This window comes from Onychostoma macrolepis, chromosome 11 (genome assembly GCF_012432095.1).
Source record: "Onychostoma macrolepis isolate SWU-2019 chromosome 11, ASM1243209v1, whole genome shotgun sequence".
NCBI lineage: Eukaryota > Metazoa > Chordata > Actinopteri > Cypriniformes > Cyprinidae > Onychostoma > Onychostoma macrolepis.
In genome coordinates this window covers 28256033-28283989 of record NC_081165.1, presented here as the reverse complement: position 1 = coordinate 28283989, position 27957 = coordinate 28256033, and the positions used below count along the sequence as shown (strand labels likewise).

At 38.3% G+C, this 27957-nt stretch overlaps 2 protein-coding genes across 2 annotated transcripts; one reads left to right on the top strand and one right to left on the bottom strand.

The window, feature by feature from the left end:
- Window positions 1-120: 120 nt before the first annotated feature.
- On the top strand, window positions 121-16019 carry orc2 (origin recognition complex, subunit 2). The gene is made up of 16 exons (XM_058792312.1): window positions 121-379; window positions 1431-1580; window positions 1711-1797; window positions 2344-2436; window positions 2525-2556; window positions 2648-2705; window positions 4869-5044; window positions 5805-5903; window positions 5979-6088; window positions 6191-6323; window positions 11413-11509; window positions 12953-13099; window positions 13183-13354; window positions 14136-14197; window positions 14278-14396; window positions 15207-16019. The coding sequence occupies exons 1-16, from the start codon at window positions 301-303 to the stop codon at window positions 15288-15290; spliced, it is 1698 nt and encodes a 565-aa protein (XP_058648295.1). The 5' UTR covers window positions 121-300; the 3' UTR covers window positions 15291-16019.
- On the bottom strand, window positions 15737-25053 carry LOC131549813 (cilia- and flagella-associated protein 410-like). The gene is made up of 4 exons (XM_058792313.1): window positions 24797-25053; window positions 21420-21567; window positions 21253-21349; window positions 15737-16190 (listed from the first exon to the last, which is right to left on the bottom strand). The coding sequence occupies exons 1-4, from the start codon at window positions 24825-24827 to the stop codon at window positions 16050-16052; spliced, it is 417 nt and encodes a 138-aa protein (XP_058648296.1). The 5' UTR covers window positions 24828-25053; the 3' UTR covers window positions 15737-16049.
- Window positions 25054-27957: the final 2904 nt, after the last annotated feature.

The window sequence follows — 27957 nt, the reverse complement described above, 5'->3', positions numbered from 1 at the left end:
TCTACGAATTTAATGGAAAGAAATCTGCACTCGCAGTACGACGTCGACCGTGGAATTATGGGAGATGTAGTTTTTCAAAGGAGCCTCGTTCTAATTGGCCGGAGCGACTCACGTGACCTTCCTCCCGTCACACGTGGGGTAGATTCTTTCCTGTGGCGCGGAATCGACAGCAGTTCTCTCAGGACTTCAACAGGTCGATTTGAGAAAAATTGAGTTTTATTATCAAAACAAATGTTAGTAAGCGTGTATGTGGGACAGATATTAGAGTTTAAAGTCCGAGTTTAGCGTGTGAGTCGCGGGATGACGCAGAAACAGCCGTTAGAGGTTCGCTTCGTGGCTGATGAAGATGTTTTGGATCATATTGTAGAGAAACAGCAAGGTAACCTTTCTCTTCAGTTTTATATTAATAGCGTCATAAAATCGGTGTTTGTGTGTTTTAACAAAACTTTAAAGGCACTCATTTAACTTTGCTTTTACTGTCAAACTATTAATTATTATATAACCAGTCATTTCTCTAATACTATAGTACTAGTAACGTTACTATGGTGTCAGATGATAATATCATGGTAACGTTACATTTTATATATATATTTTATACACATACATATATTTCATTTATTGATCTGTTTGTTATAGGTAATTAATATATATTATACTTTATTAGTTATTTATTGATCTATTTTGTTTAGTTGTGTATTTTTATATGTATTAAATATTTTAATTTATATGCTTATTTAGTGCTGTCAAACGATTAATCGCGATTAAAACAAAATAAAGTTTTGTTTACATAATATATGTATGTGTACTGTGTATATTTATTATGCATATATAAATACAAACACATGCATGTATATATTTAAGAAAAATTATATATTTGTATATTGAATATATTTATATATAATATAAATTATATAAATATAAACATTTACATGTAAAAACATGTACGTATTTTCAAAATATATACTGCATGTTTGTGTATTTATATATATACATAATAAATATACACAGTACACACTCACATATATTATATAAACAAAAACTTATTTTGGATGCGATTAATCATTTGACAGCACTATTATTTATTGATGTATTTAACTTTATTTAGTTTATTAAAATGTGCTTTGTTCATTTTGTTTATTTGTTTTATATATATATATATATATATATATATATATATATATATATATATATATATATAATATTTAAAAATATAATATTTAAACATTTATTTTGCTTATGTGTTTATTTATTGCTTTGTATTTATTTATTGATTATTTTAGTTGATTAATGCATGTTGTACTTATTTATTCATATGTTTTTTTTAGCTTAAATGTGTTTTTATCTAGTTTATTAATATAGGCCTATATTATACTTTATTTGTGTTTTTATGATTACTGATAAAAATCTGATGTTTTGCATTGTGAATCTAGATATAAAAGCAGCTAATGGATCCGTACAGGTGCTGGTGACCCTAAAAACCCAGCAGAAATCCAGAAGATCTGAGGATGATGATGATGATGATGATGAAGAGGTGTTGAATGAGCAGAACTATGTGCACGCTCTGTGCACCGGATCACAAGGTGACCATTAACAGCCATAGATACTGACAGATAACGTACGGTTTTCACAGTATACTGATCGCTCAGTGTGAATCATGATGTTTTCGTTTGTGTTGTAATTCTAACTTCTCATTGGTTGTTTATTTCCCAGATGAGAGTGAAAATGGCACCGTCACTGCGGGATCCTCTGTCTTCTCTTTCCAGTCCATCAAACGGGGCAATAAAATGGCTCAGATGGGTGAATAAACACTTATCAACTGTTACATAGACTGCATTTCAGTTTGCATACACACTAAAAGTACTTATGTGACCCTGGAGCACAGAAGCAGTCATAAGCAGCACAGGTATATTTGTAGCAACAGCCAACGATACATTGTATGGGTCAAAATTATACATTTCTCTTTTATGCCAAAAATCATTAGGATATTAAGTAAAGATCATGTTCCATGAAGATATTTTGTAAATTTCTTACCGTAAATATATCAAAACTTCATTTTTGATTAGTAATATGCATTGCTAAGAACTTCATTTGGACAACTTTAAAGGCGATTTTCTCAATATTTGGATTTTTTTGCTCCCTCAGATTCCAGATTTTCAAATAGTTGTATCTCAGACAAATATTGTCCGATCCTAACAAACCATACATCAATGGAAAGCGCATTTATTCAGATGATGTATAAATTTCAATTTCAAAGAATTGACTCTTATGACTGGTTTTGTGGTCCAGGGTCACATATTTCTGAGTGTGTTGATCGTGATGTTAGTTTGTCGTGTGTCTGTGTAGCGTCTGAATTGGCTCGAACGCCTGGGAAGAACGTGACCTTCAGCACATCAGACACAAACGAGGAGTCGTCCAGCCCGACACGCGCCGCTAAAAGTCCGTCCTGATCCTGCGGTTTGTTTTCTTCTCTCAATCTCAGTTTAAAGACTATCTGACTCTGATTTTCTCTGTTTATCCACTACAGAATCAGCCAATCAGAACAAAACCCCTCAGAAGGTGAATTCATGTGTTTCTGTGCCAAGTATTATACATGTTTACATGTGGTTGTGTTTTACTCACATATATATATATACTTATGTCTAATCAGGGAAAGAAGGTGCAGTTCATCTCCACGACACCACACCGACTGCGCAAGAGACTGTCAGGTACATTTGCTTCATTTTTTTTAACAAAAAGAAGACAATATAATGACAGCAACACACCAATATAGCAAAAAAATAATAATTAATAGACTATATACCATACAACAATTCTTTTTTTCAAAAATGGATAAATACTAACAAAAATTAACAGAACAATAATTAAATAGGCAAATAAAGTTCTCTTTAAATTCTAAAATAAATGCACATAATTACATAAACATGCATTTACAAAGAAGTCTTCTAATTAACAAATCATTATTTGTGTAATTATTAACTTATACAAAATACAAATTATTAATAATTTATTAACATTAATTTAAAAATATATATTTAATACAGTAAAGTAAACAATTTCCACAAATCTATTTCCATAAATAAATCAATATTAACAAAATGTAAAAGAATAATAGCTGAATAGGCAAATAGAGTTTACTTTAATTTCCAGACATAAATTACCTAAACATAAATTTAGGCTTGCAAATAAAAGTATTATAATTAACAAATTAATATTTGTATAATTATCAAATTATAATAAATTATTAATATTAATGCAAAAATAATTTGATTTATGACCATGGAAAAAGTAAACAAAATGTAACTTTTCTTTTTCCAAAAATAAATAAATACTAACAAAATTTAAATAAGAGGCAAATAAAGTTCACTTCGAAAGAAAATTAAACAATTTAATTTATATTAACAAAAGAAACTCACAATTTTTTTTACATTTATTTAAAGTCATATTTTCTCTACTTATTAAATTTTTCTAACAAACAGTAATGTTTCTAATATGCAGGGAATTAGTAATGGTATATAATTGGTTAAAACAACTGTTTAAACTCAACATTACATGACATTCATAATTATATTTTACTACTGTAAGTTCTATTTATCTGTGGCTTTTTTGTTTTAACAGTGAAAGAGGATATTAAACAGAATATTTCTTTAGAATAACATGCACTAGTGAATCATTCCCAATAAGACCAGGAATATGAATTTGGAAATTAAATAAAGTTAATCTGATGTCATGAGTTTAAAGCAGGGGTCATCAAACTTGTTCCTGGAGGGCCGGTGTCCTGCAGAGTTCAGCTCCAACTTGCCTCAACACACCTATCTGGAAGTTTCAAGTATACCTAGTAATACCTTGATTAGCTGCTTCAGGTGTGTTTGATTAGGGTTGGAGATAAACTCTGCAGGACACCGGACCTCCAGGACAGAACTTGATGACGCCTGGTTTAAAGGTTTGTCTGCAGTGCATGAATTATGGATTTGTTTGTAAATGTGTGTATTTCCTGTAGAGCTGCCCCCTAATAGTCGACTAATCGTTGGTCAACTAAAATTTTATTAGTCGCAGAAAATAAAAATAAAAATCCACAGGCAAAGTCATGTTGGTCAGATAAGATAAGAATAATACATCTTTCGAATCTGTAAAGACTCAGTTTTTTTGTGCGCACTCACAATAACAACAAAACATTGCGCTTTTGTAAAATAATGAAAGCAAACGGGATGCGCTTTCTGCCGTCTCGGTCTCTGTGAAGTTGTGTGTGAAACTCCGTGAAATTCTCATTCAACGGAGGTCAGGCAGGAGAACAACATCTCCAAGTCACTAGTCACTGTGTCTAATAGCTGAGCTGCCACTAATATATCCGCACCTGTACAATCGCTCGTGGAGAGACTTTAAAGATTTAAAGCATTTAATTCTTAGAAAGAAATTGCAACGAAGCTTGGTGTCGACGACCTGGAGTTATGCAAAAAGTGACGTAGAGAAACATCAGATGCAAGTTTTCCAAAGCCATGAAAAGAATGAAAGGAAAGAGTAAAGATATAAAGGTAGCAAGTACCAAATACATGTTTCAAATAAATGTTACACCATACTGCTGCTGCTGCTGTTGTTCTTTCAATAAGCGAATTTAAAAGGTATATATCGGGGCTTTTATGCGTGCGCTTGAGCGCTTATTAGGCTATGTAAGCAATTGAAGTCTCATTATTATGATTTAAATTGTTTATTAATAAATGTGTGATTAGTCTAATGCTTAAAATGAACGACTACTAGTCGACCAGAAAAATCTTTAGTCGAGTGCAGACCTAATTTCCTGTTTCTCGTCATCCATGGCTCTTACAGATGTCCGTTTCATCTACTAATGTGTTTTTGTTGTAATTATCATGCAGCTCCGAACCTGCGTTCAGACAGCGAGAGCGATTTCTCCCCCTCGAACTCTGAGGATGATGATGATGCTGAAGAACACGACGGGAAGAGGGTAGACCAGCCCAAAACACCTAGTAAAAACACGTCCGCTGCTGCCCTCTATAAGACGCCCAGTAAGAAGAGCAAGAAAGCAGCAGAGGTGAGAGTCTCATCCTGACCTTTGACCTTCAGACCGTCTGGATGAGGGTCCAGATGAGTTTATGACTAACAAAACCTTCAGTTCAGAACCTGAATTAGTGTTTCTTGCACTTAAAACACCTTAGCAACCACCCTCAACACCCTAGCAACCTGTAAGTCAGTAAGTAATATAATAACAGTAACTGTAATAACTACTGTAATGTAACTATAAAGATTACAATAAATATTATGATAAATGTAATAACAAAAGCTCTAATGATAAAAATAATAATAAATGAATAACAATAATAAAAACGACAAACTATAATGACAAATGTAATGTTAACTATGATAAACGTAACTATATTGACAATTTTAGCGATAACTATCATATACTGACAAATGTAATGTTAACTATGATAAACATAGCTGTAATGATAAATGTAACAATAACTATGACAAGCGTAACTATTGACAAATTGAAAATTGAAACGTAACTATGACAATTTTAACGATAAACGTAGCCATAATGACGATTTTAACGATAACTATTATAAACGTAGCTATAATGACAAATTTAACAATAACTATGACAAATGTAACTATAATGGCAAACTGAAAGTTAGGGTTACTAGCAATTTCTGAGTGAAAATTGTTTCTCCACCAAATTTTTTTCAGTGTAGAATCACAGCAGCACTTTTTGCATTTCCATTGTTTTCAACTTCAGAAAATATCAAGTCTACTCTGAAAGTCTCTCTTGTTGTGGGATTGTTCTCCTACAGTCTGACCTGGTGGAAGAGTATTTTGAAGCTCACAGCAGCTCTAAGGTTCTCACGTCCGATCGGACCCTCCAGAAACTCCAGACGCCCAAACTGGACAGGGTCAGTGATCTTCATCTATCTGTGAATATGGGTTCTGTATGAGATCTAACGGAGGTGTTCAATTGTGTTTTATAGGAAACTCTGCTCAGCCTCTTGGGTACAAACCAGCCACGCTTCGCAGAGGAAATTAAAAAGCTCAATGCAAAACACGAGAAGAACTTCAACCAATGGATGCTGCAGCTGCAGTTGAGTGTGTGTGTGTGTGTGTGTGTGTGTGTGTGTGTGTGTGTGAGGATGATGAAGATGCACATATTCATCTTGTGTATCTCTGTTCGTGAATATTTCAGCATGGGCTTTAACATCTTGATCTACGGTTTGGGCTCCAAGAAGCTCTTGCTGGAGAAGTTCCGCACATCCATGCTGTCCGACTACGATCATGTGGTGGTCAACGGCTTCTTCCCCAGTATGACCCTCAAATCGGTTCGTTCCCTGCTTCTGTGTTTCTCTCACGCACACTCGAATCCTCTTTCATCGTGAATGACTTTATTGTGCAACAAAAAATGTGTTTTGCACAACCTTCATGCTGCTTTTTTCATACAGTGAAAGCATCATGTGACATCATGACTGTGATATCGACTAATATAACAAAGTCCCGTTCATAGCACGAACTATAACTAAAACTATAAATAAAATACCTTTACAACAACTACAAAGGCAAATGTAATGATAACTGTAATGGTAACTTTAACAATAAGGATAACGATAATTGTAACAGTAGCTATAACAAAAAATAACACAAAACAATAACAAAAAAAACAGTCAAAACTATAACATTAAATATAACTAACTATAAATATGATAACTGTAAACGCTATCTATAACAATAAATATAAAAACAACTAACGATAACTATAGCAATGACTAAATATAAAGATAACTCTAACTATAACAATAACGGTAATAACCATAACAAAAAATATAGTGATAACTGTAACAATAAATATCACTATAAAAATAATAACTGTAATGCTAACAATAATGATAAATATAGAGATAACTAAAATGATGATAACTGTAAAATAAAAATATAGTGATATCTGTAACTATAAATGTAACTGTAACGATAAATATTGTAATTGTAACCAACAATAACTAGCAACTATAATAACTAAATATAATGCTAAATATCATAACTATAACAATATCATAATAACTAACTATAACGTTAACTAGCAACTATATAATAACTATCATGATAACTGCAACTATATCATAACTAATTATAACGATAACTAGCAACTATATAATAACTATCATAACTGCAACTATAACAATATCATAACTAATTATAACGATAACTAGCAACAATATAATAACTATCATGATAACTGCAACTATAACAATATCATAAACTATAACGTTAACTAGGAACTATATAATAACGACCATGATAACTGCAATTATAACAATATCATAATAACTAACTATAACGATAACTAGCAACTATATAATAACTATCATGATAACTGCAACTATAACAATATCATAATAAACTATAACGATAACTAGCAACTATATAATAACTATCATGATAACTGCAACTATAACAATATCATAACTAACTATAACGATAACTAGCAACTATATAATAATAATAATAATAATAAACTTTATTTTCTATAGCGCTTTTAAATGGAGATCTCAAAGCGCTTTACAACAACAAATAAAACCATACACAATAACAATCAAAAACACGACAAATAAAAACAAAAAATTTTTTTTTTTTAATTAAAAGCTACCCTAAAAAAATGAGTTTTAAGACGAGATTTAAAAGTGCTAAGATTTTTAGCTTGCCTTATCTCAATCGGTAAAAAATTCCACAGTTTTGGAGCTAATGATGAAAAAGCCCTATCGCCCATCAATCTTAAACGGGTTAAAGGAACGTTAGAAGACCAGTTTCAGAAGAACGAAGGTCACGTGTTGGAATATAAGGAATTAAAAGCTCAGACAAATATTGAGGTGCCAACCCATGTAAAGCCTTGTAAGTAAGCATCAGAATTTTAAAATCAACCCTAAAACTAACAGGAAGCCAATGCAAAGACTCCAAGACTGGTGTAATATGATCTCTCATCCTAGTTCTAGTAAGGATTCTAGCAGCCGAGTTTTGCACGACCTGCAATTTGTTTAGGGTAGCTTTTGACGCCCAGCCAACAAGGCATTACAATAATCGATCCGAGTAAACACAAAAGTGTTAATCAACCTCTCAGCAACAGGAAAAGACAGCATTGGACGTAGTCTGGCAATATTTCTAAGATGAAAAAAGATGTTTTAACAGTGCTTTGAACATGAGGTTCAAAAGTTAAATTGAGTCGAAAATAACCCCAAATTCTTTAGTTTTGTTTTAAACTCCATAATTGAACCATCAACGGACAAAGTAATCGACCCAGCTTTACGTAATTGGTGAGGTGAACCAATGAGCATAACCTCAGTTTTTCACTGTTAAGACAAAGAAAATTTTGTGACATCCATTCTTTTATCCTAGAAATACAAGTGGAAAGAAAATCAACAGACACAAAATCGTTAGGTTTAGTGTGCATATAAATCTGAGTATCATCTGCATAAAGGTGAAATTTTAGACCAAGAGATCTCAAAAGCTGACCAAGTGTAAAAATATAGATGTTAAAAAGCAAGGGGCCCAAAATTGATCCCTGAGGAACTCCAGATTGCACAACACCAATTTTAGACCTAAATCCACCCATGGCAACAAATTGCTTACGATCAGAGAGGTAGGACTTAAACCAATTAAGTGCAATACCAGAGACCCCAAAGACAGTTTCTAAACGAGTAATTAAAACCGAATGATCTACAGTGTCAAAAGCGGCACTGAGATCAAGCAGGATCAAGATCGAAAGATAACCAGAATCTGCAGCAATTAACAAATCATTAGTAACCTTGACCAGTGCTGTTTCAGTACTATAAAATTTATGGAAGCCAGATTGTAAAGGTTCAAAAGATTGTTTTCAGTCAAATGAGAAATTAACTGAGAAGCAACCACTCGCTCCAGAATTTTAGCAAGAAAAGGAAGATTAGATATTGGACGAAAATGTAAAGGTTTACACAGTCAATATTTGTCTTCTTTGGTACTGGGGTAACTGCAGCAATTTTAAAACTTGGCGGGACAACCCCAGTACACAAAGAATCATTTATAATGCTCAAAACAACAGGACACAAGGAAGCAAAACATGACTGAAACAGACTAGTAGGTATGGGGTCAAGCAAAGAAGTGACTGGCTTCATTTGAGAAACCTCCTTTTGAAGAGAATATGAATCAAGTGTACAAAAATTTGAAAAACAGTACCGAATACGAAACCAAGAGGGCGACAATAAAATAGAGGCACAAATACCCTTGCGTACATTATCAATCTTGGTAGCAAGAGAGTCAAGAAACTTATTACAAAGATGAGTTGAAGCAGTAACATGTAAAGAACTATTACACTTCAGCAATCTGTTAATACAGTTAAACAGTTGTCTCGGGTTTCTCTGGTTGTCATCAATCATCTTAGAAAAATAATCCGATCTAACAGAAACCATTCTAAGCTTATACTCTTGTAAACAATCTTTCCAAGCTTCATAATTAACAGTCAAACCAGAAAGACGCCACTTCCGCTCCATTTTACGACAAGATGTTTTCATCATACGCAAGTCATCATTATACCAAGGAGCAGGACGCACAAAAGAAACAGAACGTGACTTTTGAGGAGCAAAAGTATCAAGGCCAGACAGGAGAACAGAATTTAACATGGAAACCTTTGTCTCTAATGGATCAGACAAAGAAAAACTACTTAATGAGGAATCAATAAAAACAGAAAAATCAGAAAGCTCAATTGATCTCCATTTCCGATATGTCATAATACGAGACGAGGAAATATTAACACCAGGTAAATACAGATCAAAAAAGATTGCCAGATGATCAGACAATCCCAAATCAACAGTAGACAACTGAGACACAAGAGAACCACTTGAAATCACCAGGTCTAAAATATGTCCTTTGTTATGTGTAAAACAGTCAACAAACTGATTCAAGTCAAAGCACTCCAGTAGAGACAAAAAGTCTTTTGTTAATGCAGAATCTTTTTTGTCCATGTGGATGTTAAAATCCCCCTGAATAAGAGTTCTCTCAAATTTGAGGCACAAATAGGACAACAGCTCAGCAAATTCAGGTAAAAAGTCTTTGTTTGCCTTAGGAGGCCGGTAGACTGTAGCTATAGCAGTAGGAGAAGACTCAGAAGTAGTCAAAACGAGGCATTCAAATGAATTAAACAAAGGAGAAGCTACGGGACTTAAACTGTATTGTTGATTATACAACACAATGATACCCCCACCTCTACCAGAGGATCGCGGAGATCAAATAACCCGTAGCCAGCAGGAGTAAGTTCGTTAAAAGCAGACCATCCGACTGCTTGTGCCATGTTTCAACCAGACATAGAATGTCCAGTTTTCTTTCCACAATAATGTCAGATAAAGTCACAGCTTTTATAATAACTATCATGATAACTGCAACTATAACAATATCATAACTAACTATAACGATAACTAGCAACTATATAATAACTATCATGATAACTGCAACTATGTCATAACTAACAATTTTCAGGGAAAATTTATTTTAAGAAGCTTCCCAATGGAAATCGGCAAGTCATTTCTGTCTCTACGTTACATGGTCGCGCTCTCTGTATCGCGCACAGCGGAGTTCCGCCCGGTTCGCGCACACACACACACACACACACACACACACACAAACAAACGTGGCGCACACAAGTGAGCACACCCCACCCTATTTGTAAATATTAAGCAAAACGTCTATTTAAATATGACTTCTGTGTGTCTCTGTGTTAATGTATGGCGCAGACGCCGGGTTTGTTCACTACTCATACAGAAGACCGCGTGACGCTTATGGCGATATTAACGCCTGTCGTTTCACTAAATGAGGACATAAATACATGAACAACATCTCCAGAACTGCTCTGAGAGTCACTTCATGAGCATTCGGCGTTTCATTTGAGAAAAACTATCCTCACGGCAACCCGTCAAAATAAAAGTTCGGTTTCACTTGAAGACATTGGGCAGAACGTAATAGGCTACTACTACTAAAACTATTAAAACCTTATCTTTAAGGAATAATCATACAATGTCTTCGATGTTATTATCAATATTAAATTCTTGATGACTGCTAGTTGTTTACTTATCTACTTGGCAGAATTCAAATGAGCCATTTTAATCTAGATTAATTCCAAGATTACGGTTAGATTAATCTAGATTAAAAAAATTAATCTATGCCCACCACTAATCATAACTAACTATAACGATAACTAGCAACTATATAATAACTATAACAATATCACAATGACTACAGTGATAAATGTCATGATAACTGCAACTATAATTCTAACTATATAATAACTCTAACGATAACTCTGTAAGCAGCCTAACCTCATCAGCATCTGATAGCGTTCCTTGATAACAGCTTTGATCAGATTGACATCGTGTGAATCCTGCTGTGATCCGACAGATCCTGAATTCTCTCACCTGCGACGTGTTCGGACACGAGGGAACTTTCCGTAATCCTGCAGAGCAGATCGACTTCATCATCAAAGCTCTCAGAGAAGGTAAGGCTGGCGTGTAAGTAGGGATGGGTGATATCTTATTGTTTGCGAATTCTCCCCACGATAAGAATTAGTGCAGCAATAACGATAAAGCCTAGTTGTTGACATATTTCTGTGTGCGACCGTGTGGAGCGACATGGCGGAAGGCGGATGTGAAATTGAGGAGTTTACCGCTAAAGAATGAGCTCCTTCTAGAGTCTGGATCTGGTTTGGTCAGGATTGTACAGTGCGACAAAAATCGGTCTGAGCCTTGAATAAATGTAGTACAGTAGCGCAGTTTTGCTTGTGTATGAGCCTGTTTACAAACCTGGTGTCCTACAAAGATATCATTTATTTACATGCTTTGTCGATTAGAATTGCATTATAAATACTTTATCCTCATAAAAATACCCAAGATTGCTTGAAGAACACAGATAAACCTTAAATTGTCGCAATCGTGTGTTTATTGTCTTCAAGTTTCCTCAGTTAAAATGTCTCTGTCTGCGTTTTATTCAGCGATAACTTGGATGCCTTTGTCCATTTTAGGGATTTCCTGGAGCGTGGTCAGTGCTATTACTTCTGCGATGCATGTGTGGCGTTTCTGCGCAAGAGCGCCCTCTGGCTTCCAGTATGAACAGAGGAGGACAGTAGTGAAGTATTTTTACTTTACTCAAGTACATTTAAAAAAGTATCTGTACTTTATTAGTGTTTTTCTTTGGGAATCTTTTACTTCACTACATTCCAAAGCATAATGTCGTACTTTTTACTGCACTACATTTCATAAATAAAAGTAGTTTTTTTTACCTTTAATACTTTAAGAACATTAAAAATGTAGTACTTTCTTGTACTCAAGTAAAACTTTGAATAAAAGTAAGAGTACTAGAGCAATATTATGCTTTAGAATGTTGTGAAGTAAAAGTTTTCTAAAGAAAAACACTGAAAAGTACAGACACTTGAAAAAGAAGTACTTTTAAAGCAGAGTAAAAATACTTCACTAGTGTCTGCCTCGGAGTATGAATTAAATAGTCATTACGTGTAAAACTTTGATTTACTTTTACCTGAATAAAAGCAAGAAAGTACTAGATTTCTAATGTAATTAACTATTAAATGATATTTAATATGAAACACAGTGCAGTAAAAATACAATATTATGCTTTGGAATGTTGTGAAGTAAAGTTTTCTAAAGAAAAACTGATAAAGTACAGACACTTGAAAAATGTACTTTTAAAGCAGAGTAAAAATACTTCACTACGTCCGCCTACATTATGTGTGTACTCAGTAATGCTCACAACACCAGGGTAAAAATAGGAAAGATAATCAGCCTTTTCTCTATTAAAAAATAAATAAAAAAAATAGATTTTTTTTTTTGTCTCTTAGTGGATGCATAAGATTCCCTGTAATTATTGTGATGGATTTTTCAGTCCGTATCGCCCATCCCTAGCTGAAAGTTGCGTGTTTGTCTTCCAGACCCGAGCAATCACGTCTTCCTGGTCATCAATAACATCGACGGGCCCATGCTGAGGAGCGACAGGAACCAGCAGGCACTGGGGCAGCTGGCAGCGCTTCCCAACATGCACCTGCTGGCCTCCATCGACCACATCAACGCTACACTCAGTCAGTCTCACGCTTCAGCTTTAGGTGGTGCTGATCACTGGTATTATGGGCTTGTAATGTTCTCCTGGTCTGTGTTTGCTCAGTCTGGGATCAAGCGAAGATGAGCATGTTCAACTGGCTGTGGTACGAAACCACCACATACCTGCAGTACACTGAAGAAACGTCATACGAGAACTCCCTGCTGGTGCAGCAGACCGGAGCGCTGGCCCTCAGCTCACTCACACACGTGCTGCGCAGCCTCACACCCAACGCCAGGTAACACACACACACACACACACACACACACAAACAGACTCGCACACTGCCACCATCTATCTGGTGGTTCTTAAAAAGTACTAAATCGGTCATTAATTGAATAAAGTGGAGTCCAAAATCAGAACCAGGGGCCTCATATGTGACCCTGGAGTACAAAACCAGTCATAAGGGTCATTTTTTTAAAAATTGAGATTTATGCATCATATGAATAAATAATCTTTCCATTGATGTATGGTTTGTTAGGATCGGACAATATTTGTCTGAGATACAACTATTTGAAAATCTGGAATCTGAGGGAGCAAAAAAATCTAAATATTGAGAAAATCACCTTTAAAGTTGTTCAAATGAAGTTCTTAGCAATGCATATTACTAATCAAAAATGAAGTTTTGATATATTTACGGTAGGACATTTATAAAATATCTTCATGGAACATGATCTTTACTTAATATCCTAATGATTTTTGGCATAAAAGAAAAATCAACAATTTTGACTCATACAATGTATTGTTGGCTATTGCTACAAATATACCTGTGCTGCTTATGACTGCTTCTGTGCTGCAGGGTCACATATATAAGATGCACATGCAATTGGATTTGATCCTAAATTCCATTAATTCATCATGCATCAAAAGTGAGGAACAAATCTGGATTTATAAAGGCAGGAACTGACACGAAAATGTTCTTATTCTTAAGTATTATAACCCAAATAAAATAAATAGATCAGTAAATTATATATGTTTATGTGTGTGTGTGTGTGTGTGTGTGTGTGTGTGATTTGCAGGGGAATCTTCAGATTACTGGCAGAGTTTCAGCTGGAGAACAAGGACAATCCTGCATATACGGGTAAACCATGCACCGCTGCCTCTCAATGCGTTTACAATGAAGCCTCTGCATATTAAAATGGATGATTGTTGTTTGTTCAGGACTGTCTTTCCAGGATTTCTACCAGCGCTGTCGCGAGTCGTTCCTGGTGAACAGTGACATCACGCTGCGCACGCAGCTCACCGAGTTCAGAGACCATAAACTCATCCGCACCAAGAAGGTCAGAACTCGCCTGAACTCACTTCACATGAGCAGAATCACAGAGGGATGTAACGATATCAAAATCTCACCATACGATAATAACAATGACAGTAATAACGATATATAGTAAAACAGCTGCACTGTAAAATAAACGAAAATGAATATTTCATAGGTATATTATTTCTGCTTTACGCTACTGAAGGGAAATACAATACTTCTTCCTAATTTCTGCACTTGAAAGAGATATGTTGAGTTTGGACTGCATTTAAGCCGCTCGCTGTCAGTAATTCAAGCTGCGCTTTAAGCTTTTATTTTGAAGGAAACTCCAGCTTCAGTGAAAACCGGCAGAAAAACACGTCTCGCTACAAATCTAGTGAAACGCTGTAATCATCTGCCGCTGAAATAAAGCAGAACTGGTGACGCGCGCTAAACTCACAGAACGTGTAATAAAGGAGTCGACTGCATTCATTCAGTGTGAACGGAGCCGTTCTGAGACGCGGAAAACACCGGATCACCAGCTGATCGTCTGAACCAAGCAGCTTCGCTTTAAAACAGACTTGATGAAGAATATTGTGCTTTCGCTTTGAGTTCCTTTCACAGATACTGCGCCAAAGCATCATGACCCAAAACACAACTTTACACACCTTTCATGTTAGAATAAGACGTTTAAATATATTTTAAAAACTACACGACCTGTCGTTTCATATCGTCATGTGACCGCGATAACGTCAAGACAGTTATGCTATTGCGATATCACGATACTGATAATATCATTACATCTCTAAGAATTACTGAAGTGATGATTTACGCAGCGTTGTGTGTGTGTCAGGGCGCTGATGGAGTGGAGTATCTGCTGATTCCGGTGGATAACGGCACTTTGACCGACTTCCTGGAGAAAAACGATGTGGAGTGAAACCAGGAAAACCTCACTGCTGTCCACAGCTCAGTAAATGTGTTTAGATGATTAGCACTTAATCTTTCTGATAAAGAACTTGCCAACATTGTATGTTCATGTTCAAGGAAACGTGGCAGGTTTGACTGAAGGAGAGAGAGTTTGTGTGGTTGCAGGGTTAAACGGCACTTAAAGGAACAGTACACACAAAAATGTTAGATGTTAACTGATGGAGTGGCGTGTATTATTGTGATGTTTTTATCAGACTCTCGTTCTGACGGCACCCATTCACTGCAAAGCATCCATTGCTGAGACACATTTCTACAAACCTGATGAAGAAACACACTCATCCTGATCTTTCAGCACAATGTCATTTTTGGGTGTACTGTTCCTTTAATTCCTGTTTCTGCAGCTCATTGGTGTACAGTATTCTTTAAGTGTTGTAGGATCACTATGTGAACAATAAATATTCTTATGCATCTGAGTTTATTTACATAGAAAAATACATTCTTATATATTATCTGAACCCAACAGAACATCGTCGCACTTCATTGAGATCATTACAAAGCAAAACACTTCCTCCGAAACAGGAGAACGTCTTAATTTGAACAGGGAAAGGCAACTTGGTAACGATCACGAGTGAGGCGTTTAGATGTGAACGTGACAGATTCACTGGTTTTGTCCTGATCTGAGGACCGCGGTGATGTGTGTTAATGTTAATATCTGAGACGGAGCGCTGGCTGCTGGTTTAAGCGTGTCGTCAGTGTTTTCCGCTGATGTTCACGAGCAGATGGGAGATTTCTCTCGCTCTCTCCGTCGACTGCGTGATCTGAGTTTGCTCTCGGTGACCGACTGAATGATTTTTAGCTCCTCGACGTCCAGATCCTTCAGCAGCAGGAGAACGGCCTCCAGCGTGTGACTCTAGAAACGAGACGGGTTACAAACACCAGTCAAACGTTTCTGAACAGTGAGATTTCTAATGTTTTTAAAGAAGTCTCTTCTGCTCACCGAGCCTGCATTTATTTGATCCAGAAGTACAGCAAAAACAGTAATATTGTGAAATATTTTTACTGTTTAAAATAACTGTTTTCTATGTGAATATGTGTTAAACTGTAATTTATTTCTGTGATGCGCAGCTGTATTTTCAGCATCATTACTGCAGTCTTCAGTGTCACATGATCTTCAGAAATCATTCTAATATACTGATTTGCTGCTTAATAAACATTTATTATTATTATTATGTTGAAAACAGCCGAGTAGAATTTTTTCAGGATTCACAGATGAATAGAAAGTTCAGAAGAACAGAATTGATCTGAAATAGGAATCTTTTGTAACATTATAAATGTTTTTATCTTCACTTTTGATCAATTTAAAGCATCTTTGCTAAATAAAAGTATTAATTTCTTATAGAAAAAAGAAAGTTATACTGACTCCAAGCTTTTGAATGGTATCGTGTATAATGTTACAAAAGCTTTTTATTTCAGATAAATGCTCATCTTTGGTTCTCTTTCAAACATTCGTTCGGTATCTCGCTATGGGAATCGCCTCGGGCGTGACCAATCCTGGAAGCACCAATTACACCACGTCTGTCGGTTGACTGACCAATCACGACAGTGATGAGGGAGTCCCGCCTCCCCAATATATACCGCTGCATAACGGTCCCTACCTCATTCTCGTTCTCTTCCCGTGAAGATCCTTTTGGAAGCTATCCTCAGCAGATTTTTTAGGTACGTCACCGAACGTAGCTGCTTTTTGGTTGGGAAATACTCTCTGTTAAAGTGAATATTTGTCTTTCTGCTGCTTTTTGTGGTGGGGACCAGCGCGTCAGGGCGGGTTCTCATTTCTTTATCGAGCAGTTGTAGCTCTTTTTCTTTTTCTAATTATCGAGAGGCACGTTGTGGTGATCTCGTTAATTTCTCTGTGTTCGCATCTCTGTTATGGCGACTGCTAGCCCATCCAGCAGCACAGCGAAAGGGAAAGATCCCTCTCGTCCATGTGCATGCGGGTCTATGATCTCGTCTAAAGACTCTCACCCTTTGTGCATAGCGTGTTTGGGAGTTAGACATGCACAGGCTGTGCTCGCTAATCCCGAGTGCTGCCCGCACTGCTCTCAGTTCCCGTTAAGGGAAAGGGGACCAGAGTCTTTCCGCGCCTCCCGCGGAAATGAACGGCGGTGCTCCGCGGGCCCAGTGCAGCTGGGGAGAGTTGATGGACGAGTTTTCTCCGGAACTTCCTCCCCTCTTTGAATCAAACCTTTTGGCAGGGGACAAAGAGGAGGAGGATGAAGATGATCCGGCGATTGCTCGTCTCTTAGAGGAGGATTTAGAGGACGATGAAGAGGATGCTATCCTCCCTCCTAATCTTTCTTCCAGGCCTGGCAGTGCGATGGGTGAGTCCCCCTCCCCCATGCCAGGGGAACTGGACCTTATTGAAATGTGTAGAAGAGCAGCTGCTAAACTCTCTATCGACTGGCCATCTCAGCAAGAGGGCCAGGGTGCAGAGAGGGATTTATATGATGGGAAGAGGCTGCCATCACGCACTTCCCCAGTCAAGCAGCTGGTACCAGCCGTCCCAGCATGTGTCACAGAGATGCGGCGCTTCTGGGACAAACCCTTCTCACATAGGGTTCCTGTTAAAGGTTTTTCTAGGCTGGACGTTCATAATATGGAGGAGTTGGGGATGTCCAACCCACCTCCAGTCGAAGTGTCGGTGGCAAGTCACCTACACCCCAATCGACGGGCAGCCCTATCCTCCTCCTCTCCTTCTCTGCCAGGACGGACAGAGGCTGTCTGCTTCTCTTTTCAAAAATTTACCGCTCCTCTGCCCTGGCTGTCAGAGCCCTAAATGCCACCTCACTGCTCACAGCATACCAAGCTGAGCTCATGGAGGAGATGAGGAGGCAGATTGATGCTGGGTCACCCGATTCAGCTTTGTGGGAAGAGAGCTGCGTCATTGCAGATCTCAACCTGCGCTCATCAAGGGGAGCAGTCCAGAGCTGCGGCCGCAGCATGGGCCTGGCCGTGGTGGGTGAAAGAGCCCTGTGGTTGGGTCTGACGGGCTTATCAGAGAGGGAGAAGGCAGAGTTTCTTGATGCCCCAGTGGAGCCAAAAGCCCTTTTCGGGACTGCAGTGACGAAGATGCGTCAGCAGTGCGACTTGCGCAAGAAGGATGGGGAAGCTTTTGAAACTTGCCTTCCCAGGAAGCCGACTGCTCGGCCAAACCAACCCATGCCTCCAGGGTTTGCCTCTGCTTCCAGGGGGGGTCAGTCAGGGTACAGACTCCCTAGGCCCCCCCCACCTCAGCAGCCAATGCAGGTGGAGGGGCACCCAAAACAGCCCCAGTCTAGAGGCAAGGCCTCGTTTGCGGCAGCAGCGGCTAAGCATCGCCCAACTAACCCTCAGGGAGGGAAAAAGCGGCGGGCGACCTAACCTGTGGTCTGGTTTTGGGTCAAGAGAGGGGTTACAGCACTCACGGAGTCTCTGTAGCACCCCTCTGCACAGCGCAGGAGTCTTGTTCCCCCCCTCCAGCAAAGAAGCTTCAGGGGGTGTTTCAAGAAAAATGTTCAAAGGGAAGTTCTCTTGTTGGAGTGTTGGCACCAGTTCATCCAGTGCCCCACATGTTGGTTCCATCCTCTCCACCCGCGGGGTTATGCAAGAGAGAGGACGGAAGTTTACACAAGTGTTCCTATTTGAAAGAAATAAAGATGTTTCCTGTGCATCCAGGCAGTGGGCCAAGGGCACAGATTTGTGTGAAAATGAAAACAAAAATACACACAAATACATCCAAATCAGAGCGGAACCTCAACAAACACCTCAGAAAGTACAAGTTCAAAATGCTCACAGTAAAAACATTATACAATGTTATTCGTCCCAGAGACTGGTTTACATCAGTAGATCTGAAGGACGCTTACTTTCACATAAGCATTTATCCGGCGCACAGAAAATTCCTCAGGTTTGCCTATCAGGACACAGCCTACGAATTTTTACGAAATGCATCGAGGCAGCTCTAGCACCACTGAGAATAGCGGGTCTCAGAGTGTCAGCTTATTTGGACGATCTCCTCCTCTCTGCTCCGTCACGGCGGCAGGCGGAGATAGATACGAATCTGCTTGTGTCTCATTTAAAAGGCTTAGGCTTCAAGATAAACGAGACAAAAAGCTGCTTAGTGCCCACGCAGTAAGCACTCAGACCGGTATCAGGCGTTTCTATCAGAGGAACGCATCAGGTCAATTCGCGGTTGTCTCTCTCTTTTCCAGAGGGGGAAAAAAGTCCCATTCAGACTATGTCTACGTCTTCTAGGTCTGATGGCCTCGGCAGTGTCTGTCATCCCGTTGGGACTGTTGCGAATGAGAGTGTTTCAGTGCTGGGTAGCGGCACAGCGCTTATGTCCAAAGCGCTTATGTCACATTGCTTGCGCGCGCTCCGCTGCTGGAGAGATCGAGCTTTCCTCGAATCAGGGACTCCACTGGGAGCTATTTCTCTGAGAAAGGTGGTAACGACGGATGCGTCGCTCACAGGTTGGGGTGCAGTGTGCGAGGGCAGAATAGCCAAAGGGAAATGGCCCGTCTCGCTACAGAACGCACATATAAACTTCCTGGAACTGATTCCTACGGAATCACCACGTTTTGGTCAGATCGGACAACACAACGGCGGTGGCATATATAAATCGTTAAGGGGGAACACGTTCTCCCCAGCTTCACAGTCTAGCACGGCTTCATTGTTTGTGCCCTCTCCGTGCGTTGTGTCATTACGTGGACAGGACGAAGGGATTAAGGAGTAATAATCAGTTATTTGTTTCATGGGCTGACTCTCATAAGGGTAAGCCTATTTCTCGTGAGCGCCTGTCCCACTGGCTGGTGGAAGCTATTATTATGAGTTATAATAGCATGGGTCTAAGTCCTCCAGAGGGGCTGAGGGCTCATAGTGCCCGTGGGTTAGCCACCTCGTGGACGTTGTTTAAGGGCGTTTCAATTCAGGACATTTGTGCGGCGGCGAGTTGGGCTTCGCCACACACTTTTGTCAGATTTTATAGGATGGATGTTACAGAGCCTTCGTTGGCTCATTCCGTCCTAAGTGTGTAAAAAAAAATACAAATAAAACACTCGTACAGAGGTTGTTTTTATTTCACATGTCTCCATCCTATTCTGTGAATAATACATGGAGTTTTTGTGTTAAGTCATGACACATTACTGAGTTGGTTGGCATACCTGCTTCGGACAGCATATCTGCAATACGGGAGTTGTCTATATTCCATAGTGAGATACCGAACGAATGTTTGAAAGAGAACTTTAGGTTACTCACGTAACCCAGGTTCTCTGATAACATGAGTGAGGTATCTCACCACACTTCCCTCCTTGCAGTAGCACGGGGAAGAGATATGCTGAGAATGAGGTAGGGACCGTTATGCAGCGGTATATATTGGGGAGGCGGGACTCCCTCATCACTGTTGTGATTGGTCAGTCAACCGACAGACGTGGTGTAATTGGTGCTTCCAGGATTGGTCACGCCCGAGGCGATTCCCATAGCGAGATACCTCACTCATGTTATCAGAGAACCGGGGTTACGTGAGTAACCTAAAGATCTTTCTATTCATCAAAGAATCCTGAAAAAAAATGTATTCGACTGTTTTCAACATTGATAATAATAATAAATAACTGTTGAGCAGCAAATCAGCATATTAGAATGATTTCTGAAGATCATGTGACACTGAAGACTGCAGTAATGATGCTGAAAATACAGCTGCGCATCACAGAAATAAATTACAGTTTAACACATATTCACATAGAAAGCAGTTATTTTAAATAGTAAAAATATTTCACAATTTTACTGCTTTTGCTGTATTTTGGATCAAATTAATGCAGGTTTGTTGAGCAGAAGAGACTTGTTTAAAAACATTCAGAATCTCACTGTTCAGAAACGTTGGACTGGTGTACATGAGCTGCGGTTCAGTAAGCGGATGTGTCTCAGTGTTTGTTCGCTCGTACCTTCCTCCTCGGCGCGTCTCCGGTCTCTCGCGGGGATGACAGCGATGGAAACTTGTCTCTGGGCAGCAGCTTCATTCCCAGCTGAGCTCGAATCTTGCTGCACAAACACAAACACGAGCTCAGTTCAGATCCGCAGATCAAACCGCAGAAACTAAGGCAGATCTTACTTGGTTTCCTCCATGCTGTAGTTCAGAGGATCCGTCTCAGAGTCCGCTTCTGTCAGGCCATTGGTTGAGCTGGTGGGGGCGGGGCCTGGAGGGGAAACAAGCTCCTCCCCTTCTTTCAGTGCTTGTGTAAGCTCCTCCTCTGTAACCACTGACAGAACAAACTCATGAATATTCATATCTTTAAGCTACTCATAAGGTATTGCATGACAGCACATTAAAAGTTTAAAATATGGGAGTTAAACGCTGATAAACTGATACCTGTGGGTCACCTGATCAGTGTTTGCAGGAATTATTCCAATTAGTTATATTAGTGCTGTCAAACGAGTAATCACATCCAAAATAAAAGTTTTTGTTTACATAATATATATATGTGTGTACTGTGTATATTTATTATGTATATATAAATATCAGGGTTCCCACGCTTCTTGAAAGTACTTGAATTTCAGACATATGGATTCAAGGCCTGGAAAGTACTTGAAAACAAACATAGGTCCTTGAAAGTGCTTGAATTAAATTTGAAATACATTTTGTTTATGGCGCTGTTTCAAAAATGGTCCTATATGTGCTGTCAAAGCCAGAAGGAAACGGCGCTAATGATTGGGGTGGAGGTGGGGTAGCGCAAAAAAAACTTAGCATGTGTGTTGAAGCCATAGACTGTAAAAAAAAAAAATGGACGTAGTGTCCGTGACGTCACTCATAGGTTTCTGAAGAGCATTTTTGAAGCCTAAAGTGGGCGGAGCCGACCGCTGCCATCTTGGAAGCGTGTCACCGCGCATCACTCCCGGATAATCGAAAATGGGCAAAAAGGCGGGACTTGGGTGAAGCTGAGCTGAAACCACGCCCATCATGCAAAGACAAAACACCATAATTTCGTTTTTGGTCGAAAATGAGTTATTGATCATTTTGGGACATTAATGACCTCCTTTATCATGTGTTTAAGTATCATGGAGAAAAGCCCCGGAGAAACCAAGTATATTATACACATCAGAATAATTTTCACTTCTGTCTCTTATTTATACTTACAGATGCATCAATCCGTAGTCTTAGCAGGTGTAAAGCACCTGATACCAAAGTGCACATCTTGTTGCACATTGTATCATTAACCTCTTGTGCCCTTCACTGAAGCCAATGATTAAAAAGAGAGTTCAGGTTCACTGGGAAGTCCATTTAAAAAATGCAATCATTTTCCAAGGTAAGATTAGTGTATTTTAAAATGATTACACAGGGCTCTACACTTACTTTTCGTTTTAGAAGTGTGGAAAATTTAAAAAATTAGGAGCACGGTCAAAAATTTTGGAGCACCATCAAATCAATAATTCTGATCAAAAATTAACCTTCCCATTACAAGGTGATATTTGACTCCTTAAAGTGATTTACAGCTTTTTTTTAAAACATCATAATAAAAACAAGTAGAAGTAGAATAGAATAAGATACCAATCCAATGAAATCAGTATTTAAGAAATAAATTTGTACTACAAAGGTGGCACAGAAGAACACACAAGTGGCTTGTAGGTGTATTTTCAGATGTTTAATGAAGCTCAGAGGTTGCATAAGTGCAATTAAATTCATGTTGAGGTTAATGTTTTAAATATACAAATTTGAATGTAGAAATATTAAATAATTTAAATAACAGAAAAGATACTTTAAAAATGAAACTAAAACTGCCAGCAGGTGGCGGTAAGTCAGTGATTTTATCACTGATTCATTCATTTAATTGATTTGTTCCAATGGCTGATTCATTCAGGAATGAAGTACTTGCCTGTGTCCCAATGTGCATACTATCCATCCTAAATTCTATGTGATATTAGTAATTTTCAATACTATTTAGGGCAGATAGGGTGGATAGTATGCACATTGGGACGCAGACTGTGACTGTCTTTATGAATGGGTAATTGAATCATTGACTCACTAGATTCGTTTAAAAAACGCAGTTCATTCATAAACGAAACACAGCTGTGTTTGAATGGAGATGCGCAGCGGCTTGGCTGGGACTTTGAAACTATTTTCGTTAATGAAATGGAGCAAAATAAGGCAATAGTGTTGTCGTCAGACAATATAAGTCACTTAATATTAACTTCTTGTTTAATGAACTATTGTATTAAATCAATATCACATTTGCAAACTCCCTTAATAATCATTAAAAGCTGTCACTCTTCAGTTCATCGCGATCTCACAAAACTCCATTATAATTAACGAAGCTCCTTACACTGCACAATGAATCTCTTATTTACACTGTCTACACTTTTTTTTCTTTTTTGTTATAATGAGATAATACGTCTGTGATACTTTACTCAACGCTCCAAAATCGCATAAGTACATTAGAAACCTTTGAAGCTCACCACATCCTCACCTTCTCAGTCTTCATTTACTGCCTCTAAGGATCAAAAAAGGAGTAAATGCCCATACTGCTCAGTGGTTATGCTGAAGAAGAACTTGAACGTGCACATTCAAAGGAAACGCACTAACCACTCAAAAGATATAGCAATGCAATCACATCTGTCTAGTGTGTGTATTGACATATCAAATAGCGTGTCAGCTGTTCAGAGGAGTGGCCATGGTTTTTCTGTACCAGTGCATGTTCAAAAAAAGACTTGGGGCAAAAATCATCAAGTAAGGTGTGAGTTGCAAGAGTGCTGGCAATACCAGCAGCTTGCTTACAGGAGTGGACACACTTTTAGTCTATGTGAACACCTACGTTCACTGGACTATTGTTGTGTCACAGTGTTTGAGGAGCTTTTGGATCCTAGTGTTCTTGACGAGATGATTAAGCTCAAATTCTTTGGAGAAGCCAGTCTGTCTGAAGAGACAGCACAGACAGCACATGTCCCGTTTTCAGTGTTAGTCACATTAGGTGACTCTCAAAAGCAGATCATTCTGTCTATACATGAGCCCATGATCCATCACTTCAGTCGTATTGGGAGAGTTATGGTCACATACAATACTACTGTCGGAACTTGGCACTGCCCCTGTGCAAAGCCCCGGATGTCGTGCCCTCACAAAAACATTGCCAAATGGCACTTGTTTCAAACAAATAAACAGTTATTTGCATCAGAGGAACCATCTGAAGCAACGGACTCCTCAGTTCCACGGCTCTCAGAAGACCTCGCCTGCGTTCCCCAGTTTGACCTGCACCGCACTGTGCAGTAGAAAAAAAACCCCATCTACTCCTTTAAACGAAGTAGCCCAACCTAAAACATCACCTGTGTTTCCTGTGGAGAGCACCTGTATGGTGTGTGACGGCAATAAAGCACTCGAAGCACCAGTATTAACGACAAGAAGTGCCAAAATTGTCACCATGACTGGTGTCATTAATGGTAATTTCACATAAATTAGAATATAATTATTTGAGAATTACAGACATGTGCTTGCCGCCTTACCTGAACACACCTGTTCTTTAATATTTGCCATTTTGTAGCGGTTTCAACTTCTACACGAAGATGCCCAGGATGCCATGTGAGCTACAGATACCAGGAATGGCGTGATGGAGTCCACAATTTTAATGACTACGTTCTTCTGAGTCTTGAACTTTGTCTGTATCCCAGACACAGTTTACAGGTTTGTTTGTATCATTGTGTTAAATAATACATTAAAAAATTAAAATGTAAGCCAAAAAAACTAAGCACCCTCCATTCTACTTTATCTGTTCCAGAGTCACGCTTCCTTCTTCAGGGCCATTGATACTTTCAAGAGCCTTTGGGGAGTGAAATACCCGAATCGAGACTCTGTACTCCATGCTTACTGTCATTTTGAGGCCTTAACAGACATCGATTACACATATTCTTGTGTAAACTGTGGTTACCATCCCGCTGTGGTAATCATGGATTTGCGTAAGAAAGGCGTTTTCAGCATGGCTGCTAAGAGTGAATGGTTATTTTTAAAGTTTGTGTAAAGGCAATTCAGAGAATTGTTTCTAATTAATAATGTAAATGTTAGAAATGTATTGCTGAAACATGTTACAAAGAAACTTTAAGTTATATATTTTTTTAAGTATGCACTTTCCCATTCCCAGTTATGCTCACAAATCATATGTTTTGACGTGGTATCTCTCATTACTGCTCACTTAAAAGAGGCGGTGGTGATTCCCACATGGACACCAGGACACTACCAGCTGTGTGCATGTGACGGAAATCTTACAATTTAGAAAGTCACAGATTATAGCATTTTGATAATTCAATGAAAGCATTATATTTATTGTAAATGCAGTATGTTAATAGTTTGATTTTAAAATGAATTTCTTTAGGTTTTGAAACCAGCACAGAGAGTGATTCTCTGTGTAGATTCTGGATGTGCGGAGACACCACATGGACTGGGTGCCAAGACATACAAATCACTGTTGAGGTCTTTAGATAAAATCATTAAATGCAAGTTCTGTTGTTTAGAGATGGTCACGTTCCTATGACCTTTCTCTGTTCAAGTTCATTTTTTTGCATAGAAGCTGTTCTTATTCCCATTATAAAGCAGGTTTCTCAGACCTTTTCCATCAGGACCCGTCTTTTTCATTTTGAAGGTACAAATTCACTCAGCACCATCTCATTCCAGATTCATATAACTCACTTCTTGGGTGTTACAGAACTATTTTGTAATCTCTGGTGTGTCATCATTTGTAAGCTTCTGCTTGCGGTCTGAGAACTCTGTAGATCAAGGGTGTCAAAACTGCAGCCCTGCAGATCTTAGTTCCAACCCTGGGTGTGTTTAATTAGGGTTGAAGCGAAACACTGCAGGGCTGTGGACCTCCAGGAACTGAGTGTGTCAGCCCTGCTTTAGATGTTGATTCAGTTTAGAGCTGGTCTGTTTGTTTTGACCAGTCTTCTGCAAGTTGATTATAAATGAGAGTTCTGTTATTTGCAGGAGCTTGAAATAGGGATGTTCATTTCGGTTATTTTTCCTAACCGACAACCAACGCTCGTTAACCGATTATTAACCGTTAACCGACAAGATTATTTTAAACTAGATTAAAAAGTTTGTCGAGACAAACTTTAGGTTGGCTTGAGAAAGCCTAGCCTGAATGTTTAAAGCAGTTGTGAAAGCTTGAAGTTTAAAGGTTTTCAGTTTGAAATAGGCTAGTTAAGTATTCATTTACTGGTTTTTAAAAGGTAAAAACCAGAAAAAGGTTGATAGCATGATTAGCAAGTGACTAGCATGTCGCCAGCATGTTTCTAACATGATTAGCATGTTACTAGCATGTTGTTAGCATGATTAGCAAGTGACTAGCATCTTGCTAGCATGACTAACAAGTGACTAGCATGTCGCTAGCATGTTTCTAACATGATTAGCATGTTACTAGCATGTTGCTAGCATGATTAGCAAGTGACTAGCATCTTGCTAGCATGATTAGCATGTCGCTAGCATGTTTCTATCATGATTAGCATGTTACTAGCATGTTGCTAGCATGATTAGCAAGTGAGTAGCATCTTGCTAGCATGACTAGCATGTTTCTAACATGATTAGCATGTTACTAGCATGTTGTTAGCATGATTAGCAAGTGACTAGCATCTTGCTAGCATGACTAACAAGTGACTAGCATGACGCTAGCATGTTTCTAACACGATTAGCATGTTGCTAGCATGTTGCTAGCATGACTAGCATGTTTCTAACATGATTAGCATGTTTCTAACATGATTAGCAAGTGACTAGCATCTTGCTAGCATGACTAACAAGTGACTAGCATGTCGCTAGCATGTTTCTAACACGATTAGCATGTTACTAGCATGTTGCTAGCATGACTAACAAGTGACTAGCATGACGCTAGCATGTTTCTAACACGATTAGCATGTTACTAGCATGTTGCTAGCATGACTAGCATGTTTCTAACATGATTAGCATGTTACTAGCATGTTGTTAGCATGATTAGCAAGTGACTAGCATGACGCTAGCATGACTAGCATGTTTCTAACATGATTAGCATGTTACTAGCATGTTGTTAGCATGATTAGCAAGTGACTAGCATCTTGCTAGCATGACTAACAAGTGACTAGCATGTCGCTAGCATGTTTCTAACATGATTAGCATGTTACTAGCATGATTAGCAAGTGACTAGCATCTTGCTAGCATGACTAACAAGTGACTAGCATGTCGCTAGCATGTTTCTAATATGATTAGCATGCTACTAGTATGTTGCTAGCATGACATCTTCTGCAAGTTGATTATAAATGAGAGTTCTGTTATTTGCAGGAGCTTGAAATAGGGATGTTCATTTCGGTTATTTTTCCTAACCGACAACCAACGCTCGTTAACCGATTATTAACCGTTAACCGACAAGATTATTTTAAACTAGAACTAAAATTAAATTAGAAAGAATAAGTGTCTGTGACCCGTTAAAAATACTAACATTTGTTTTCCGGGGATTAATTTTACATGCAAACAACCCTAACCTTTTACAATTCCGATTATCTTCATGACTAAAAGGAGTAACGTTAGTTGCTTTCACTGTTAGAAGGAAAAAAAGTGATTTCTCTCTAATTAAACTGGGAGAGTTTTTGGAGAATATAAAGCAAGAGTAAAAACCTCAAGAGCTATACTTACAACAAAACAGCTTACA